Source organism: Euprymna scolopes, chromosome 22 (assembly GCF_053919585.1).
Source record: "Euprymna scolopes isolate OS-2025 chromosome 22, ASM5391958v1, whole genome shotgun sequence".
Lineage (NCBI taxonomy): Eukaryota > Metazoa > Mollusca > Cephalopoda > Sepiida > Sepiolidae > Euprymna > Euprymna scolopes.
In genome coordinates, this window is record NC_136503.1 from 105,504,292 (window position 1) to 105,521,200 (window position 16,909).

Sequence of the window (16,909 nt, forward strand, 5' to 3'; positions counted from 1 at the left end):
TTGCACAAACATTAAACATGATATGAGTAAAAAAAAGTAACAGAACAGATTTTCCGGGAAAACTCTCGGTGCCTTTCGGGTTTAAATGGCTAAGATTAACACTTTTGTGTTTATTAAAAAAATTGATGCCTTGGATTTTTATAAAACTTTCTGAAAAGTTGTAACTAACTGATTTCTATATAATTTTCCTTGTCTATACTTCGCGATAATTCTTGGGTGTGTCCCAAGGGCTCTTTTAGGTCTAATAAAAACACATCCAGGGTCTGCCAACAGCCACGTGATTTTACCAGAGGGTCACCACACTTTAAAGCACATCCAGGTACACTTTGGCGTTGACTTTCAAACCAACTTGGAAGATGTGAGGTGGCATGATGTGACCCTTACTTGAAACCACACCAAAGACCATAACCCTGGCTGAAAATTTTGTTGAGCTGTGCTCTCATGCGTTGAACCGTCCGGATTTGCATTTTGAGAGTGCTGGTCCTGTTGTCATAGCATGAGTTGTACAGCGATGCATCTCCGATCTAGCTTGTTGAACATTGTGTCACTTTTGGACATGATAGAAGGCTCCTATCATTCTTGGATTTGTACACAGCTGGCCAACTAGTAGATGGTCTGCAACAAAAAAAGAAAACCGGCTTTCATCAAACAAATGGAATCATGCCGTCTTTTCTATGGCAACAATTTTATCGTTCCACTCTTGATAAGATCATGACCAATATTTTGATCAACTTTGGTAAGTGATCTGTCCACTAGGCTGTACGCAAGCAAATGATGACAAACTCGTCCAAAAACATAACCACCTCCGCCTAAGAGAGTTAGGGTTAGTATTATGAAAAGGTGGATTGCTGATCTGATCAATGTATTTGAAAAATTTTTAAAGTCAGCGGTCAGCAGAAGATTCAGACCAAAGAAGACACTCCTCTCTCTCTCTCTCTCTCTCTCTCTCTCTCTCTCTCTCTCTCTCCTCCCGCTTTCTCAATCTTTGAATCCCCCCCCCCCCAGGTCATGACTACTTCACTGAAAATCTTCACTGGAAAACCTGGCGACACTTCAAGTTTCTGCCTCCTGATGCGGGAACATTCTAGAACATTCTATTTCTTTTTCCTTTTTTTTACCTTGGACACAGTTCTGCTTCTTACAAAATAAACCCTTTTGTTGTTTTACTGCAAAAGATAACGGGAGAATACCATCTATCTATAATATAAAAGCGAAAATGTGTGTTTGTGTGTGTGCATTTTTTTTTTTTTTGTATGTCCATCAAAGGCTTTGGGGAGGGGGGCGCTCGGAGGGGCACTAAATCTTACAACTTTTTATATATTGTCTAGCTTATAACATGTTCGATTTACGAAACGAGGTCTTTTATCATGTTACAAAATTTGCGCTGTGATTTAATTTTCTCTACTACTATGGCATGATGTTTGACCTTGAAAATTACACGTTCACGTTTGTTTAACCACCTGCTTTTTTAAATGTTTTATTTCACTCTTCCTCACTTCTCTGCCCGCGTAGCGTCGTGGTAAGTTGTCAGGCTATTCGTCTCAAGGCTTCGCGTTTGAGCCTACCTCCCTACCAATTTTTGTTTTTTCTTTTAAACCAGGGCACCGCTGGGCACCACCGCTAATATATATATATATATATATATATATATATATATATATAAAAAAGACAAAATGGCCACGCGCGTTTTGTATGTCCAACAAAGGTTTTTTTCTCCGGGTTTCTTGAGAAGGGAGGTTACTATTCTTTAGAACTTTTTATATACTCCCTAGATTATAATATCTACGATTTGCGAAAGGGTATCCTATTTACATTTATTTACATATATTTTATAAAATGCACACTTCCTTCCTCTTGTGTATTTATTCAGCTTTTTCAGATAAAAGCGAAACTGAATTAAAAGTGAAGGCAGCTTCTCAGCCTTTCGTGCCGGGACGTCCAGAAAGCAATCAGCTTTGATCAATGTGTGGGGAAACCCCTCATATCAGACAATTGCTATTCATTTGGAGACTCCCTCTTTTTGAGGAGCTGGTTTTCTCCAACATCGTGGGGAAATGAAACGGCGTACAGCTGAACTGGCCTCCAGTCAACGTTCGTTTCTGCAAGTCAACTTTTTCATTGACATCGCTAAATTTTAACGCTTTTCACTTCCTATGACCTCGTAGCATCACAGTAAGATCTCACGTTTTCTTTCACTTTCTTTTCCACCTTTGGGTTCGTCACGGGTTTGAAACTTTTTTTTTTCTTTTACACCTCCAAACACCCTGGCGATGCCGAGTACTCCCGTTAGTTGTCTAATAAATATTAAAAAAGATAATAATCAGATTGTAGAGAAAAGCATGTCACAGATAAAAATTGTAAAACAAAAGTCGAATCCAAATAAAGAAAATAATGTTATATCCAATGTATGTAATGAAAAGCATACAAAAACAAAAAAAAAAAGGATAAAATGTGACGAAACAGAGACAAGTAAAAAGTCGCAATTAGAAACTAAATGAAGAAGGCTCAAAGAAGAAAGTACCTAAGTATAAAAATAAATGGGCTGACTATAAAATTATTACTCAATATAAGAATTGATATCTCGGTGATAAACGAACAAACATTCCGCGCTTAACAAACACAGAAAAGATTGCCAGAGGTACAAAATTAAACTTCAAAGGGAAACTAAATTGTAACATTTGTTCATAGAAAAACTCATATATTGAAAGTGTATGTACTTTCCTTATTCAGAAAATCTTTTTGGTCTAGACTGGATTGCACAGTTTAATTTATGAAAACTAGCTGGACTTGTGAAAATGAATCATATGTGGAAATTCCGCAGGGGACTCATTCATATGCAATATATTGATGTTGGCATTCTGGAGATGTTCAGCATAAATGAAGATGCTCTGATATTATTGTAGCTCTTTTATTAAAACTGCAAAAGCATTTATTTAAGCTAGCAGGGACGCCCGGCATGGCCCAGTCGTAAAGTATGCTTAAATATGATATTTTAATTCTTGAAGATTTCATATATATTATTATAGAGTTAATGTTCTATCGAATTTTATATATATTATTTATAGATTATAAAGTTACGATTTCAAAAATATATCCATATGACTTGTGTGCATCAGCTTGAATCGAAACCAAAACCAAAACTTATGAAAAAAATATATACATATATATAACGAGTTCCTTCAGCTATAATCAAAATCGAAACCAAAACTTATGAAGAATTTTTGGTAAAATTATTTATTACAAAAAATGGAAGTCTATAACAATTAAACGACAGTCACTTGGATGTAAGCATGATGCACAAAATAAATAACGTCCACGCTATCCTATTAATCTGTAGATTACCGATTAATTCTTTCTGTAACAAAGTTAATGTCATAGAGAAAAATATGTCCAAGCAATTGGAAAGATTTATTACAGATTTGAAAAGCGCATTCCCTCACATTTTTTCTAAAGGAGGCGGTCTGTGCATAAAATCGAAGTTGAAAATGTTAACCCCATTTTTAAACCGAAAACAAAAGGACAATTTTTGATACTAGACGTAATAAATGAAATTTTTACTTGATTATTGAAAATCATTATTTTCAGACGAATAAATTTTAAAATTAAATATCAAGTAAAGATGAATATCACTGAAAAACGTTAAATAATTTGAATGAAAAAATCAATTTAAAAATTGTAATTATATTTTATTAAATATTGAATAAAAAATCAATTTAAAAAATTGTAATTATATTTTATTAAATATTGAATATAAAATCAATTTAAAAAATTGTAATTATATTTTATTAAATATTGAATAAAAAAATCAATTTAAAAATTGTAATTATATTTTATTAAATATTGAACAAAAAATCAATTTAAAAATTGTAATATTTTATTAAATATTGAATAAAAAATCAATTTAAAAAATTGTAATTATATTTTATTGAATAAAAAATCAATTTAAAAATTGTAATTATATTTTATTAAATATTGAACAAAAATCAATTTAAAAATTGAAATTATGTTTTATTAAATATTGAACAAAAAATCAATTTAAAAATTGTAATTATATTTTATTAAATATTGAACAAAAATCAATTTAAAAATTGTAATTATATTTTATTAAATATTGAATAAAAAAATCAATTTAAAAAATTGTAATTATATTTTATTAAATATTGAACAAAAAATCAATTTAAAAATTGTAATTATATTTTATTAAATATTGAACAAAAAATCAATTTAAAAATTGTAATTATATTTTATTAAATATTGAATAAAAAAATCAATTTAAAAATTGTAATTATATTTTATTAAGTATTGAATAAAAAAATCAATTTAAAAAATTGTAATTATATTTTATTGAACAAAAAATCAATTTAAAAATTGTAATTATATTTTATTAAATATTGAACAAAAAATCAATTTAAAAAATTATAATTATATTTTATTGTACAATCAAGCAACTTGGGGAATCTCCATGTTTTGACAAGCTTCTAGGTCTGACCTTTAGTCCTGATCTGAGATAGAAAATGTACATTAAATCCGTTGCCAATGCTGCTAGAAAAATGGTGGGATTGTCCTACCGCTCCAGTACATATCACACTGCTGATACAATTCTCTAACTGTATAAAAGCCAAGTACGTCCAAGGATGGAGTACTGTTGCCATATCTAGGTAGAAGCTCCTAAAAGCAGCTCATCCTGCCTTGACAGGGTTCAAAATAGACTTTGTAGCCTAGTGAGGGATGCTCTTTTCTCTTCCTTGCAACCGCTTTCTCACAGAAGAGACATTGCGAGCCTGCCTTTACTTTATCATTATTCTAATTCATGACGTGCTCATCTGAGCTCCAATCTATGTTCCCCCTTTGCCAAACTTTCCTGTAAAATATTCGTCTAACTGAAACCACTATTAATAATTTTCCCCACTCTTTATCTGAACCTAAACCTAAACATAGATTCCATGAACAAAGTTTCTTTCTTAGAACTGCATGCCTGTGGAACTCTCTTCCATTTTCCTGCTTTCCAGCTAACTACAATTTGGTCATGTTCAAGTTCAATGTAAACAAGTTCTTGATGAGCCGTTCCCCTTAAGTAATCCAATTTACCAAATTTCCACTACTAATGATTGCTATGATATTGTCCCCTTGACTGCTGTACACTCATTAACTCTTATCCTCGAATGGCCTCCAGGCTTTGATAAATGGTGACTCCTAAGTAAAAAAAGAAAAGAAAACGAGCAGTGGCTAGTGAAAAACAATATCGACATACAAACAACAATGACCACCCTCTGTGTAACCTGGCACTGTTCGATCAATCGTTAATGACACGCTAAGGTATCGGAAACTATCCTCCTTGTGACCATTTTTTCATTATGATACACTGTTCATTCAGGCTGAGAATTATCTGGCATAACACTTTCGGCCAAGAAAACAACTATGCTAGAAAAGGAAGACATCTCGATTTCATCAACTGACTACAAGCCTATATTGATAAAAGAATAATTATAAAAGCGACGCGCAGTGACAAACTTAGTTTAAATCCGTTTACAGACACACCAAGTTTGAGTGGACATAAACAAATGAAGACTCCGGGAAAACAAAAATTCCTTCACAACAAGGCGAGTCATGACATAGCAACACATCGACAGCAAGATCTTTTCTTTGAACGCAACGCAAACTGTTTTTCTACAACTACGGCCATGCCATCATTACATAAAGCCCGTGTTTTCAGCTGACAGTTATATATTACGTGTTGATACAGGTGAGTATCAAATAAAACCATGTTAGTAACTTGTTAATGAAGCATTCATGAATAGAGGCGAGACGCACATGGTAACGTAACAAAGAATTTATTAACACTGAATAGATAGCAGTTTACCACTAATACAAGTAGTGGGAGGTTGCAGTCAAGAGCGACGGTGGCAGTCACTAAGTCAAAGGGAGATAACTCCCTCTTCACCATAGCAGCAGCAGGCCGCTAGTTTGCAACACCAGTATACGACTCACAGAATTACCCTGCTAATACTGCTTTCTTCTTGTTTGTGCCGGATCTGGCATCTACAGTTAATGCGCAATAAGGATACGGAGACAAGGACGATTTTAACCCTCCTTTCTTTCGGGCTTCGATGCTTCTTAAAACAAGGGATATTACCAATTTTCTTTTATTTCCAGCACACCCTGACACTAAGAGACATTACTAATTTCCTTTCTTTTCCGGAACATCCTGACGACAATAGACAATCTTAACCATTTCGTTTCTTCAAAATAAATATTTAAACTTAATATTTCTGTCTGTCTTTCTTGCTACCATACGCTCATTTGTTGGTATAAGAACCGACATTAAGTGTTCAGATTGTAGTGGACTGGTGGATATATTATACATCCACCAGTCGCACAAAATAGGAAAAATGATTTGAATTGGGAAAGGAAAAATGAATTGCTTTGAGGAAGGAACGAACAGCGCGTTTACTTGAATTAAATGAACTAGGATTTATTTCGTGAAGAAACAAGTGAAAGAAAAGGGTACAGCACGTGTTTAGTTCGACATGCATCTCTCGCTGTTTACTGGTGAGGAGGAAAGTCTGTTGTAGTATAGAGAGAGAAAATGAGAAAAAGTCAATCCAGGCCATGGAGAGAGAAAGCATATAAGGTGTACGTACGGTCTGTTAGCTTTTTGCCCCACATGATAGCAAGTGGTGTGAGGCACGCGCGTGCGTACGTCTGCCGAAACGGCGGCAGCTGGTGCGCCGACCACTCACCTCGGAAGCTGGTTCGAAAAGGAAGATGCTGCTTATTGCTCTTGCTTTTATACTTGTTTCCGGTGGTCTTTTGCGCATGTGTGGATTTCCTTTGAAAGGGGAAGTGTCATTGTCCTTGTGTGCATACGTGTGCGCGTGTGTGAGTACATGTGTGTACGTTAGCGTGTGTGTGTATACACATGAATGTGAGTGTATATACGCTAACGTGAATATATGTACGTGTGTGGACGTGAGCACATATGTTTGTGTGCGCGTATGTATATGACAAGTAATATAGCTTGAGATGTGAACGCATGTTTTTGTGTGAGACTAGGAAAGGCTCCCACAATATACAACATTTTATGATGACAATATAGCAATTGGTATCAATTGCTGCTGGTGCTGCTAATAATAATAATAATAATAATAATAATAATAACAACAACAACACTTAGTTAATTAAGGAAAACCCCTTCTATTTTAGTTTTTCTTTTTTTTTTTTTTTTGCCTACTGCCAGAGTGCTTCTTTTTTGGGGAGCTAGTTTTCCCCACATTAAAAACAACCTTGTGTCACATTTTGCTCTCATGAGGAAGCAATTAAATACCAATACTAACCCTGGCGTCCAAATGGCGATGTGTTTTGTTTGGGGTGAATGTGATTAATAAAAATAAATAAATAAATTGCAATTCTCCTGAGCTAGTATAATTTAAAAGAAATAAAAAATTTCAAAACTTCAGGAAAAAAAAAAAAAGGGGGGGGTAAATAAAGAGTTATCTCCCCTTGTTATAAATCTAACTTCCGTTTGTTGTCGACAGGGGGCAGCAGCAGTTGAGAGTTAGTGTCTTTACAGCATGTGATATGTAAACATAAATAATGGCGGAGGCAGTGAGACCGAAGACGAAAACAAAAGTAAGTCTCTTATTCATTTTTTTTCCGCAGTCTTTGTCCCCTCCATTGTGACCGCTGTTCATTCTCCCAGTCTGCGCAGAGAAGAATATCCGCTCCGAATCTTCTATTTACCCGTTTAACCCTTTTTCTTCGATACGAATGTACGCAGCTATTCGTCCGATATGATTTTCCCTTCTGCTATTTAAGTATAAAGGTACCAAAAAAGAACAGGAAAATTCTTACGGGACGTTACTTGCAAACTACGGATGTCCATTAGCATCATAATGTCTCGCTTTTTTACTCGCGTTATTTCAGCTCTAAAAAAGGATTAAATAAGAATATTTTTTATTTTTACATTCGATCCTTTCTTTAAAATCTTATTATTCATTAATCAATGATTTAGTTATTCAAAATCGACGATTTTAATTTATTTAAAAACAAATTTAATTTTCTATTGCGGTATGATTGTATTAGTTAGAATGTAGTTGTTTCTTACAAAAATAAAAGAAAGATGATTTAATTTAATGTGATTATAATTCAGTTAAACTATTTTTTTTTAAATTAAAATACTTCTATTTCATTTTAATATCAGAATCTAATCTTTGTTAATTACAAAACTAATCTTATTTGTTAATAAGATATACAATATGATATCATTATTGCCCATCCATCCTCCCATATTTGTTCTCCTTTTTGGCATGAATTCTCCTAGAAAATATTTCTTTATTCATTTATTTTAAAAAATGTTATTACTATTTTAATTTGGTCATTTATGCAATTCTTACGATTTCTGTGTGTGTAGTGTGATATATATATATATATATATATATATATATATATATATATATATATATATATATTACTATACAGTTTCGTTTGATATGAAATGATAAAACTAACGTCATTATTTCGTCCATAAGATTTTGCGTTCAATTTTAATGTCTTATATTAATTGTTTGTCTTTAGTTTAGTTTCTCTGTTTATTATTTTTCCTTTTAGACTATATTCAAATTTACTCATTTTTCTGTTGACACACTAAACCTAAATAAAGCATATCCCTGACTTCTGGTGGTTCTGATTCGGTTCAAATTCTGTAGAAGCACCTATGATAGAAAAAATAATTCGGTTTACAATCAGAAGTAAAAAATTGAATGCAGGCCAATAAAATAACTTTAATTTTTTGGTATGGTGTATGATTACAGAATATTTGGTATTTTTATTTATTTATTTATTTTACGACAGCCCCCAGTGTAGTATAAACACCTCCACGTTAAGAACGGCTTTCGGAAATAAACACCCTCCAACCTCCCCATGTTACGAGCGGTTTTCGAGGTTAAAGGTGTTTATTCCGAAAACCGTTCTTAACATGAGGAGGTTGGTGGTGTTTATACTACGCTAGGTACTCTCGTAAAAACAAAACAAAACAAAACAAAAAAAAACCCCGAATATTTTGTAGATTAACAGTCTCTGAGAAGCTTTCTTCAAGATGAGCACCCCCACCCCCTGTATTAACAAAGGCTTTCTGGGGTACGAAAAAAATCCCTCCCACGTTTTTTTTTTTTTTTTTTTTTTTTTTTTTTTAAATGATGTTTGATTTAAAAAAAAAAATGCAACAACTCGTTATATATTTTTAGGCGCTTCTACAGAATTGGGACGAGATAAATGGAGTTTTCAGATAAAAAAACAATGGTTTCAACTGATTTTTTGGTAAATTTTTACGACGTGCTCCGGCGTATTATAACCCCCCTCCAACCTCCCCATGTTAAGAACGGCTTTCAGAATAAACACCCTCCAACCTCGAAAACCATTATTAACATGGGATGGTTGGGTTGTTGGGTGGTGCTTATACTACGCTCGGGAAGGTCGTAAAAAAAACAACTTTTTTTTTTTTTTTTTTTTTTGTCAATTCTAATAAATTACAATGTTAGCTTCCAAATTATGCAATCAAAATTACCTGAATATTACTGAATTATTAAAAAAAAACAAAACAAAAAAAAGACACTTTAATCGTGTTAGCAGGTGAAACATTGCCGCTATCTTGTTTAAATCAAAACGTACGCCATGTATCCATCCAAACAAAGATTTTACTTGTTAGATGGTTACTATTTCTTAATTTCGGTGTTATTTGACTAATAGTTTAAGCGTTTATCTGTTAAATATTTTCACACACATCTACTGTTTTTATTAGTTCCCCCCCCCCCCCGACAAAAGGAGGGTGGACCTGTAAATTCACCCTTGTCCAGTCGTCTGTCTGCACTTTTCTCAATGACTAGGCCTTGGGAGTTTTTGAAATTTTGCACAAACATTAAACATGATATGAGTAAAAAAGTAAATAACGGGCTTAGTCATTTCTTTTTTTTTTTTTTTTTTGCATGGTGCAGAACTCAAATTTACATGTATTAAGGCTTAAAACTTCGCCGTTTGTTCATTTTCACCAGGATTTGATGTCCTCTGGGGACTTTTGGGGCAAAATGGGAAAGGGGCAAATGCTGAATTTAGTCATTTTTTTTTTCCATGCCTAATTCACTGTGGATTCATAGGTGACCATGCATGCTTCACTTGTTATTCTTAGTTTTGTCTGATACTACCGGATCATGTCGTCCGAAGATCTTGGCTTCCTGAGATAAAATGCACCTAACATGTTTTTTTTTTTTTTTTTTTTTTTTTATTCCCTTTTGCAAAACTTAATTATGTTCTACAAAACCAAAAAACATCCCCTGCACTCATGGGGGTGTGGCAGGCTGCACTTGTTTTTTTAGATTTCAAGTAAAGACTTTTTTTTTATTCAGCCAACAGAACTACAGATTGACAGCCTTTGTCAGCACAGAGGTGCTGATCTTGAAGAAAGCTTCCTCAGCTACCCCCACCCCCACATGCTTCTAGTTTTTTTGTACGTTTACATGTTAACACCTTGGAAAAACAATTCCCCCATTTTTTCTAACTATTAGAGAAGTTAGGTAAGTTTTTTAACACTAACCCTAAGTCCGAGTGGCAAGGCGATAAAATTATGTTCCTATGTAGTGATCATTTCGAAAGCATAAACATACCCGTGTTTAATAAATCTAGAAAAAAATCAACTAATGGTTAGATTTTCATGAAATTTTCGATACTTAGTCATTCATAAATTATATTTTAAAAGCAGTTTTCATTAAATATATGAAGGGAAAAGATTTTTTTTTAGGTGTTCTACACCCCGTATTTCATGTTATGAAAACTAAGCAAAATAAATTTAGGTCGATAAAAATTGCAACACGTTACAAAAGCGTTGAAATAATTTCAAAATATTTTTTCAGTGCTTACAAATTTTTGGTACCATGCTTTTTTAAATAGTTTTTTTCAGGTTAAATTCAAGTTTCACAATATCTTTTTTTTTTCATTAAATTGTTAGGTGGAAGCACAGAATAGTTACAAAACAACCCCCCTCCCCATGTTAAGAATGGCTTTCAAAATATTATTTCAGCTCGGTACCAAAAATACATAAATACCATTTTTTTTTTTTTTTTTTTTTTTTTCCATATAACTAGGTATGACACTGATTTTTCAACACTCATAACAAAAAAATCCAAGTAAAAACTAATAAAATAAAATTAATTTCTCGTAATTTTTCCTCTAATAGTGAAGGGTGAGAATCAGGGTTTAAATCGCATATAGACATTGTTTATTTGGTATTATTATACAAACACCGTGACAGGGTTAGGGTTTAGGGTTAGGGGTTAGGGTTAGGGGTAGGGTTAATTCGCTGTCACGGTGTTTGTATAGTTTTACCGTTTATTTTACACTGAATAAAACGGACGAAATTTGATTTGGACGTCACAAAATAACCAAAACACAAAAAAATGAAAAATTAATATGGCGTTGCAGATATATGAAGAACAGGTTTCATAAAACATTAAAAATATAAAAAAAAAAGAAAGAAAGGTTTTTGTTCAATCATTATTAAAGTGAAATATAACGGTAAAAATCTTACCTTTGGCTTGAAATATTATGAAAAAAGACTTAGATAGATAGGATACCCAGAAACGAAGATCATATTTTAAGCCGACACCACCTGAAACAATTTACTTCTGGTTTGACAGAATTTCCTTTAATATTGATTTTCAATATCGTAATTTGTAGCCCGAAAAAAGTGATAGGAGGTGGAACGATAAAGCTGCCACCCCAAAGAAAACAACTTTATTTTAAAACTTTTATTGAAAAAAAAAACAATTCAGGTAATTTGATTATGTAGTAGAGTTGACGTCTATTCAATGTAGCCGCCTCCAGCCTCAATCACAGCCTCGATACCGGTCCATAACTGGCAGCATGCCTTTTCCACAAGCGCCAGTGATCAGGCTGGCTTTGGTGATGTTCTCAACGTATAACCTAACGAAGTAGTCCAACACGTTCGGAGGGGGGGGGGACCAGTGAGAGAAGGGTACAAAGTTGTAGCACCCCTTATGAAAGCAAGTCTGCGTCTCTTCGGACTTATGGGTCGACACCGAGTCTTGCTGCCACACCCAAGGTCTGCCAATGACCACCTAATTGCACCAGGGATCACCACACTCTTCAACACATCCAGGTACACTTTGGTGTTGACTTTCAAGCCGACTTCGATGTGAGGTGGCATGATGTGACCCTCACTTGAAACCACCTCAAAGACCATAACCATAGTCGGAAACTTTTTCATCAGCCTGGGCATGTTCCTGCTATTCGTGGCAATCCAGCGATGCATTTTGAGGGTACTGGCAATGGTCCTGTTGTCATAACTTGGTTCGGTAGAGAGCAGGAGTTGTACAGCGACACATCTCCGATCTCACTCGTTGAACATAATGTCACTTTTAGACATGATAGAACGCTCCTATCGCTCTTAGGATTTGTACACAACTAGTCAACTAGTAGATAGTCTGCAACAAAAAGAAAAAAGACCAGTTTTCATCAAACGGAAATGGAATCATGTCGTCTTTTCTGTGGCGACAATTTTATCGTTCCACCCGGTATTTAAATTATTTTTATTAAATTCCTCTTTATTCTATAAAATATCAATTTTTAATTCCTAAAACTAAGCTTTTTTAAAGTCTTAACTGAATTAACTTTATTGGAAACTTATTTTCCATACAAAATTTTATTATGGACTAAAAGTCACATTTTTATTTAAAATTAACAGCTTGTAAAATAAATAAATATAAATAATAATAAAGAAATTTAATTAACTAATTGTTTCAGTTACTTGGTTTAGAAATTATATTTTTGTTCTGACAAAAGAAACGAGTAACGCTATGATTTTTATCAGCGATGTGCGAACAGATTATTGCGTCATTGGCCTTCCGTACAAAAAATTGAGCAACATGCAGGCGAGCGTTATCACAGAGGAGAATTGGTACCTTCATATTGACCAATCTCAGGCACATATGTTGGAGCTTCTGGTGCATTTTGTCAATTTGTCGGCAGTACTTTTCCTCCATCTTTAGAACTGCACGCCTGTGGAACTCTGTTCCGTCTGCCTGCTTCCCTCCGGACTACAACTTGGATATCTTCAAGTCCAATGTTAACAAATTCCTAATGAACCGCCCCCTTAATTAAACACTTTATCAAATCTCCACATTAACGTAATGTACTTGCAATAACCCTTATCCCTGAGTGGCTTCCGGGCCTTGATAAGTGGTGATCACTGTGTACAAAAAAAAAAAAAAAAAAAAATTGTCTTGCCTGGATTCAAGAAGCTGTGATGGATGAAACTGGCCGCAGATTATCAAACAGTCACCATAAACTTTTTTGGTGTAATTTTTTTTTTTTTTTTTTTTTTTTACACAGTGATCACCACTTATCAAGGCCGGGAAGCCACTCAGGGATAAGGGTTATTGCAAGTACATTACGTTAGTGAGGAGATTTGCTGATATGTTTACTTAAGGGGGCGGTTCATTAGGAATTTGTTAACATTGGACTTGAAGACAACCAAGTTGTAGTCCGGAGGGAAGCAGGCAGACGGAACAGAGTTCCACAGGCGGGCAGTTCTAAGAAAGAAGCTTTGTTCATAAAATCTGCGTTTTGATTTAGGCACAGATATAGAGTGGGGGAAATTTTTCACAGTGGATTCAGCTAGACGGGTGTTTTTCGTGAAAGATTGGCGAGGGGGGACCAGAGATTGGAGTATAAGTGCGTTAATTTGGGAAGTTTTGTATCCGTGTGTCATTAGGTCAGATGATAGCGAATACCGCTGGAGAGCTAAATGTTTTGATGGTAGATAATGGTAGCCAAGGTATATACACTTTGTTTTTACATAAACAGTAATATGTTGCTACACAGTCATGAGCATGTTTCAGTCAGCTAGTTGTTACCAGTAACTAGAAACCTCTTCAGGTGATACAGCAAAGTTTGCATATTACTGCTTATGTAAAAAGAAAGAAAAGTGTATGCCCTGCTCTACTTCGGTATTGAGCACTCTTGTATAAACCTTGTTACACTTCATTGGTTACTTAACCTTTGGAAAACAATAACCTGAGATTATATATATATATATATATATATATATATATATAAACAGTATTACCCGGCCTTGCTCGGGGGTTGCTTTGATGCCTTTTTATGCTTATTTTGATCTGTATCTTTGGTAATTCCAATTTTTTTTTTTTTTTTGTAATCCTAAAATTATTTTAATTATATTGACACCTTACTGATCAATGCGAGCTTGCCTCAGACTCAAGAAAGAGGGGGCGACCCCATCTCCGCTACAGGGATGTCTGCAAGCGTGACATGAAGGCTCTCTCGGTGGACAGGAATACATGGGAAGCCTCTGCAGCTGACAGAACTGCCTGGAGGAAAATGATACGCCAGGGGATTATCATCAGCGAGAGGACCCTCCATGTTGAAAACGCTGCAAAGAGAGCTAGGAGAAGAGCGAGTGTACAGGCGGGACAGCCAGACGAAGCGGCAAATTGCATAACAACCTTCGTATGTCAAGGCTGTGGCAGACTATGCAAATCAAGAATTGGTCTCTACAGTCACACAAAAGGATGCATACAGGCAACATCTTAATACGGCGCTGATCCATAGTTGTTTCGACTGACGGATGCCACACACACTGATCACTGATGCAATGTGCCACCAACAATCCAATTTCTCTGACTTGTCCCCTTAGCAGCTATTCTTCCAGCTCAAAACCAACTAGTTTGGTTTTGGGGGGGGGGGCGTCATGATTTCTTGAACCGTATGTGGAATCAACATTAATTATCTATTCGTTGTAAAAATTTATGTGCTTGTCGCTGTATAGTTTTACAATTAGTCAACTGTGTTGAAAAATTCCTTATCTTATGTTGCGGGCATACTACTTGTGCTTGGTTGTTGGGGCCTATGTTTTGTTAAACCGACATATAAGAAACCTCTGAATCACATTTTCACTAAATATGTGTATGTAAATATGTGTGTACGAGGAGTGTGCAATAAGTAATGCCCCTGACCCACTTCCCATAGGAGTAGAGCAACGAAACTTGGCACAGTTATTAGTCTTTCTCTACATAGGAACCACCCAGAGTTATGCATTTCTCCCATCGTTTGATGCAGCTCTGGAGACCGTTTTTGTAGAACACCCCCAGGTTGGTCCTCCAACCATGATGTGACTTCAGAAATCAAGGCTGCATCATCTGGGAAACGCTTTTCTTTCAAAAACAACTTCATGGCTGGGAAGAGGTGAAAGTCAGAGGGTGCAAGGTCAGGAGAGTAGGGAGGATGGGGAAGCATTTCATAACCACATGCACGTGCTTCTGATCTGGCGACTGCAGGAAGAGGGTACTTTTGCTGATCTTACCCCACCTCTTAATTTTGATAGCTTCCCTTAATTTCCTCAAAAGTGAAGCATAATAGGCTCCTGTAATTGTGGTACCCTTTGCCAGGAAATCTGTCATCACTACTCCGTCCTGGTCCCAGCATGCCCTTGCCAGCGGAGGGCTGCATCCTTGCCTTCTTTGGAGGTGGTGAGTCCAAGTGCTTCCACTGCATTGACTAGGCTTTGGTCTCTGGATCATAGTGATGAACCCAGGTTTCATCATGTGTAATCAGTCTTTTGAAAAACTTTGTCTCATCTTCTTGGCACATCTCCAAATTCATCCTTGAGCACTCGATGCGTTCTCGCCTCTGGAATGGTGTTAGTAACCTGGGAAATGAATGATAGTTTCCATAGACCCTGTACTAATCTTGACATCTTGGGCTATTTGACAAATAGTAATGCGCCGATCTTCCAAAATGGCAGCCTCAACTTGACAGACAGATGTCTCATCAATGGCAAAAGGTGGGGGGGGGCAACCAGGTCTGGGAGCTGTTTTCACAGACTTCCGGCCATGTTTGAATTCACAATGCCAGTGTTTTACAAGTTCATATGATGGGGCATTATCACCATAAGTTTCTTTCATTTCATCAAAAGTCACCTGTGGTGTGCATCCTTTCAAATACAAAAACCGGATCACTGCTCGACATTCAACAGGCTCCATTTCACACTTGACTCAGTTCAAACACTTATAAAACAGAAACCACAATTAGTTCAGAACTATAATTTGCCACATAACCCGTAGAGATATAAATTATTGCACATGCAAAATTTCAGCTAGATCAGACAACTGGAAGTGGGTCAGGGGCATTACTTATTGCACGCCCCTCGTAAACTGTTTTACAATTTCTTCAGGATGAGTCAGTTGCTTGTTCAATAGACATTCAAAAACAGAAACATAATTTACTTCTGCACTGCTAAAAAACACGTAAATTTTCAAGTCTTATAAAATTCTTTGCAGTTAATGAAAAAAATATTAAGAAATTTATGTGCAGAGTTTGAACCTACAGACCATGTCATGCAAAAAAATGCTATCAACTTCACGGCCCGTTGTTCTATCATTGTTGCTAAGCAACAACATGGAAAAAATGGCTTTACCAATGATAGATATAATAAAATAACAGTTTCGATTATCGGTAATTATCAGGGTTATTCTGAGACAAAACTAAACTAAGATCACTCCCAGACTTATACACTAAAGTTCTGTAAATTTTAAAGAAAATGTGTTCAGCCATTCAGAATCTTTTCTTTTTTTTTTTTTTTAACATGGGGGGGGGGTCACCACTTATCAAGGCCCAGGAGCCACTCGGGGATAAGGGTTATTGTGTGTACACTAATCAGTGGGATAGTATCGTAGTAATAGTTAGTATTTGGGGATTTGATAAGGTGTCATTACTTAAGGGGGCGGTTCATCAGGAATTTGTTTGCGTTGGACTTGAAGACATCCAAGTTGAATTCGGGGGTGGGGGGGGGAAACAGCCGTGCAGTTCTGAGAAAGAAGCTTTG

General features: G+C 35.4%; 1 protein-coding gene across 2 annotated transcripts in view; it reads left to right on the forward strand.

The window, feature by feature from the left end:
• Nucleotides 1-7,505: 7,505 nt before the first annotated feature.
• Nucleotides 7,506-16,909, forward strand: part of LOC145243621 (ectopic P granules protein 5 homolog) — a 230,294-nt gene continuing 220,890 nt past the window's right edge. For both annotated transcript variants that reach the window (XM_080106641.1, XM_080106642.1), the window contains exon 1: nt 7,506-7,629. In XM_080106641.1, the coding sequence (XP_079962767.1) occupies nt 7,594-7,629 (36 nt within the window). In that variant the 5' untranslated portion in view covers nt 7,506-7,593. The remainder of the gene's footprint in view (nt 7,630-16,909) is intronic.